This window comes from Penaeus vannamei, chromosome 34 (assembly GCF_042767895.1).
Source record: "Penaeus vannamei isolate JL-2024 chromosome 34, ASM4276789v1, whole genome shotgun sequence".
In the NCBI taxonomy this organism is placed as follows: domain Eukaryota; kingdom Metazoa; phylum Arthropoda; class Malacostraca; order Decapoda; family Penaeidae; genus Penaeus; species Penaeus vannamei.
Genome location: NC_091582.1, coordinates 24,125,376 through 24,130,375, shown reverse-complemented (window position 1 = coordinate 24,130,375; position 5,000 = coordinate 24,125,376). Strand labels below are relative to the sequence as shown.

Sequence of the window (5,000 nt, the reverse complement as noted above, 5' to 3'; positions counted from 1 at the left end):
TCTAGCAGGACCTCTAAAGAAACCCAGCGATGATATGGACCACAAGAGTTTGTGGTCTGGATTGCTTTTCTATGTAAGAAAAAATGTCATCCTACTTATCCCAAGATGCAAGGTTCATTGAAATATTCATTACTTACTTATTCTTGCAATTATTGTTTTATTATCAATGACTAGTATTGGCAGAAAAAATGCGCAAATCAGATTTATTGAAATTTCAGTTAATCTAGTTTGTGCATTGAAGTGTTTTTCTACCATTGCATCAACAGGATAGTGTTTAACTATTTTTCAATGACTAGCATTGCTTGCATAACTCATCACTGGATCTTTTCAGTGGCAAAGTCAGTCCCTCATCCAAGTGCACGTAGACAGTGCAGTGTGAATATACATGGAGGCGAGGGGAAGGTAATGACAGTTTACGATAGTGTGCATCAATTCTAGTGCAGTAGAGTGCCCCATGATGTTTATTAGGATCATTGCTTTTATATAATTCAGAGAAACAGAGGCAGGCGGACAGACAGACACAAACAGGCAGGCAGAAACATGGATAGACAAACTGATAGACGCAGACACAGAGTAGAGGGCTGTACACTTTGGCGGGCATGATCGGCATGCATCTGTAAAGGGAATATCACGGGCAAGAAAACGAGAAAACTAATTGTTTACCAAGTAATTTTTCCACCTGTGACGTCACCTCTATTTCTGCCCGCCCATCATGCCCGTCTGTGTGGACAGGCCTTCAGAGAGACAAGCAGGCAGAGAGAGAGAAAGACAACAAACAAAAATATGGACAGAGGAAGTATAAGAACATTAAAACCCATGTATCTTGAGCTTTGTAATTCATGTTACTTTTGCAATTCCATTTTTCATTAAACATCATATTGCATGGTTGTTGTTTTGTGTCTGTTGTTACATTTTGTTTGCGAGTTATAGAATAATATATAAATTATTAATGATTGAAGAAGAAATCACAATATATCTATTGGATAAATATATTCAGTTTGGATTTCCTCTTTTGCATTCTATTGAAAATTACCTATTCTTCTGAAAGTTAAGGAAAAGGGTTAAAAACAAACAAGGGCCACGGTTGAATTTTCATTCATACAAAATACAAGTATTCAATTCAGATTGAATAAACAATAACATGAGTGTATTAGTACTACACTTTCAAATAATGTCCTCTTCATCTCAGTTTCTACTTTTCACTCTGCTGAAAGTTTCAACTACTTTGCTGAAAGTTTCAACTACTTAGCTGAAATAAAAGAGTATTTCAATGAGAGATCAATATTTCTCAAATGAATGTCAACTTCTAACAATACCTTGCATTACATTATTCATCTTAAATCGTTGAAACAAATAAATATGTCAGACATCAAAGGTCATATAATATCTTAGATATCTTTCTCAAGAGCCTGTTGGTTATCTATCAGAGAATCAAAAGATCATCCTTACCTGTTTTCTGCCTGCGTTCCCTCTCCCAGTTGTAGCCATATTTGCCGTAAAGCGCAATGATCTCCACACCTTTCATTTTCATATTTTCAGATTCTCTGAAGACTGTCTCAGCATCCTCTTTGGTTGAGAAGGCCATGTTGACAACACTGTAATCAGGTAGTACATCAGTATAGCAGTTGTGCAAAGAACACAAAGCTCTTCAATGTCTTATTTTCTAGTCTCTCCAAGAGCTCCCCACAAGACTCTGATAGCCCCCCTCAAGGTCTGGCTTGCATCCCCCCTCCCCCTCAGGGCTTACATCTTTCTAGCTCTGGTCACAGCTTAAGAATAGCTTATTTTTTCTTTTCTCAAGAGGAGGGTGGGTCACATCACCCAAGAAACTGATTCTGTTCACTTTACTTGCCAACCTTGCCCCCTTCCAGAACTGCCTATTCTCCCCAATTATTCAAAATGAAAAGCTAAAATACTTACTTTTTGTGTGAATCATAGTGCATGGCTGTGGCTGTGGGGAATATTTTCTTTATTTCCTCCTCTGTAGTCCCCACTGGTAGATGCTCAACAAACAATCTGCAGCAGAGACAAGATATTTATCATATGCTACATCTAACAACACTAAAATGAGTATCTGGAAATGCTTCATCCACCTCCAACCTATCACATACACAGTCCAAGGGATACAACTTACGTGTATGGATTCACAACTGTGCAAATCTCCTGCTGCTTCCAGAGCCATGCATGGTTCACTTCTGGACTTTTCTTTAGTTCAGTCACCTTCTTCTCAGCTTGTTCCTTCGATTTGTAAACCAGGAAGCACAATTTTCCACTACAGATCGAGAGAATTAAATTAATGACATACAAATGGCACAGTTTCTAAACTAAATAAATTTCTTACAAAAGGCCAAAACAACAAAATAGAGAAAAGAACCTCACCAAACAAGAGAAAGGAACTTACAACTTTATGCCAAAGAAGAGTGCGTCCTTACACATATCTGGCCTCTCCTTAACGTATTCTTGTTTGAACTTCTTCATTCTGATGACCACTGTCCGCTCGCAGATACTCCTCTTCCGCTTTGTATGCATGTCCAACAGCTCCCCTTTAAGCTCCACCTGGTGAAAGGCAGAGGTGAGAAACAGGTCGAAACAGGCACACTGCTTAATAGGAATAAGCCAACAGAGTAGGAAGAAAGAAGCAATGGAGGAAGTAGGTAGAATAAGGAAGGAAGTACAAGAGAAGGGAGGCAGAGCAAGGAAGGAAGGAGGAAGGAGGCAGAGCAAGGAAGGAAGGAGGAAGGAGGCAGAACAAGGAAGGAAGGAGGAAGGAGGCAGAGCAAGGAAGGAAGGAGGAAGGAGGCAGAGCAAGGAAGGAAGGAGGAAGGAGGCAGAGAAAGGAAGGAGGAAGGAGTCAGAAGAAGGGAGGAACAAGGCATAAGGAAGAAAGGAAGGAGGTAGAGCAAGGGAGAGAAGAGGAAGGAGGTAGAACAAGGAAGAAAAGAGGAAGGAGGTAGAGCAAGGGAGAGAAGAGGAAGGAGGCACAGCAAGGGGTGGAAGGATGAAGGAGGCAGAAGAAGGGAGCAAAGAGGCAGAAGGAAGGAAGGAGGTAGAGCAGGGAAGGAAGAGGTAAGGAGACAGAGCAAGGGAGGAAGGAGGAAGGAGAGAGAGCAAAGAGCAAGAAGGGAGGAGAAAGGAGAGAGAGCAAAGAGCAAGAAGGAAGGAGGAAGGAGAGAGAGCAAAGAGCAAGAAGGAAGGAGGAAGGAGAGAGAGCAAAGAGCAAGAAGGAAGGAGGAAGGAGAGAGAGCAAAGAGCAAGAAGGAAGGAGGAAGGAGAGAGAGCAAAGAGCAAGAAGGAAGGAGGAAGGAGAGAGAGCAAAGAGCAAGAAGGAAGGAGGAAGGAGAGAGAGCAAAGAGCAAGAAGGAAGGAGGAAGGAGAGAGAACAAAGAGCAAGAAGGAAGGAGGAAGGAGAGAGAGCAAAGAGCAAGAAGGAAGGAGGAAGGAGAGAGAGCAAAAAGCAAGGAAGGAAGGAGGAAGGAGAGAGAGCAAAGAGCAAGAAGGAAGGAGGAAGGAGAGAGCAAAAAGCAAGGAAGGAAGGAGGAAGCTACATTCTAGCATTATGACATCTATAATTCTTTCAATATACATAATTCTATTGTGTTAATGCCAGCTATTTTCTTTTTTCTCCTTATGTTAACCACACACACATGAGCACACACGCACACATGCACCCACACACACGCACACACGCATGCATACTCACTCACGCAAACGCACACACACAAAAGAAAAAAAATCCACATACCTTCTCATCTGGTACATTATGATTAATTTTCTTTTTCTTTTGGGGGGACTCATTTTCCTTAGCCTCTGTATCTTCTGCCTTCTCAGAAATCTTCCTCTTCCTGTTCCTCTTCCTTTTCTTCTTGGTCTTTTCACCTCCCTCGACATTCTCGTTGGGTTCCTCGGATTCCTCCTTCGGGGATTTCTTTCCGGTCTTCTGGGTCTTTTTTTTGGAACAAAAGAAGGTGAGAAACTGAGCTAAACTGCCACAATATTTACTAGAAAAAGGAGGCGGAACAAGGGAGCAAGGAGGCGGAACAAGGGAGGAAGGAGGCAGAACAAGGGAGGAAGGAGGCAGAACAAGGGAGGAAGGAGGCAGAACAAGGGAGGAAGGAGGCAGAACAAGGGAGGAAGGAGGCAGAACAAGGGAGGAAGGAGGCAGAGCAAGGGAAGGAAAGAGGAGGAGTAAGGGAAGGAAGGAGGCAGAGCAAGGGAAGGAGGAAGAGGAGGAGCAAGAGAAGGAGTGAGGCGGAGCAAAGGAAAGGACGCACAGCTAGGAAGGAAAGAGGTAGAATAAGGGAGGAAGGAGGTGGAGCAAGGGGGGAAAAAGGCAGAGCAAAGGAGAAATGAGATGGAGTAAGGGAAGAAGGAAGTAGAGTAAGGGAGAAATAAGGCAGAGGAAGGAGGCAGAACAAGGGATAAATGAGGTGGAGGAAGGAGGCAGAACAAGGGATAAATGAGGTGGAGGAAGGAGGCAGAGCACAGGAGGCAGGACGCGAAACAGGGAAGGAGGACAGAGGTAGAGCAATGAGAAGGGAGGAAGGATGGAAGTAAAGTGGCAAAGTGGCAACAGCAGTGGAGTAAGGAGATGACAAAGAGGGAGAGACAATCTTCAAAGAGAAAGGTAAATTCAGACTACATAATATCAGAGCTGTAATTCTTTTCATACTCAATTCTATTTCATTACTGCTATATTTCTGTTGCACATTCAAAAGGTCAAGTGCCACGACATACCTTTTTTGTTTTCTGCTGTTTTGGAGGGGACTCGATTTCCTTCGTCTCTGCTTCTACTGCCTTCACTGCCTTCTTCCTCTTCCTCCTCTTAGCCTTTTTGCCTCCTTCCCCTTTCTCCTGAGTGTCCTCTACTTCCATCTTCTCTTTGGGTTCCTCTACTTCCATCTTCTCTTTGGGTTCCTCGGTTTCCACCTTCTTTGGGGTCTTCTTGCCGGTCTTCTTCGGGGTCTTTTTGGGTGTAGCAGTTTCCTCAACTTTGGTTTCCT

The 5,000-nt window shown here is 43.1% G+C and overlaps 2 protein-coding genes across 2 annotated transcripts in view; one reads left to right on the top strand and one right to left on the bottom strand.

Annotated features, from left to right (window-relative positions):
• Nucleotides 1-5,000, top strand: part of LOC113812066 (nucleolin) — a 404,864-nt gene that overhangs the window by 377,374 nt on the left and 22,490 nt on the right. The window lies entirely within an intron of this gene.
• Nucleotides 1,080-5,000, bottom strand: part of LOC113812068 (DNA ligase 1) — a 5,993-nt gene continuing 2,072 nt past the window's right edge. The window contains exons 2-8 of the mRNA XM_027363936.2: nt 4,735-5,000; nt 3,743-3,943; nt 2,402-2,556; nt 2,135-2,272; nt 1,921-2,016; nt 1,450-1,595; nt 1,080-1,249 (exon numbers count right to left, since the gene is read on the bottom strand). The exon at nt 4,735-5,000 is cut by the window's right edge and continues 129 nt beyond it. Coding sequence (XP_027219737.1) covers nt 1,242-1,249; nt 1,450-1,595; nt 1,921-2,016; nt 2,135-2,272; nt 2,402-2,556; nt 3,743-3,943; nt 4,735-5,000 — 1,010 coding nt within the window. The 3' untranslated portion in view covers nt 1,080-1,241. The remainder of the gene's footprint in view (nt 1,250-1,449; nt 1,596-1,920; nt 2,017-2,134; nt 2,273-2,401; nt 2,557-3,742; nt 3,944-4,734) is intronic.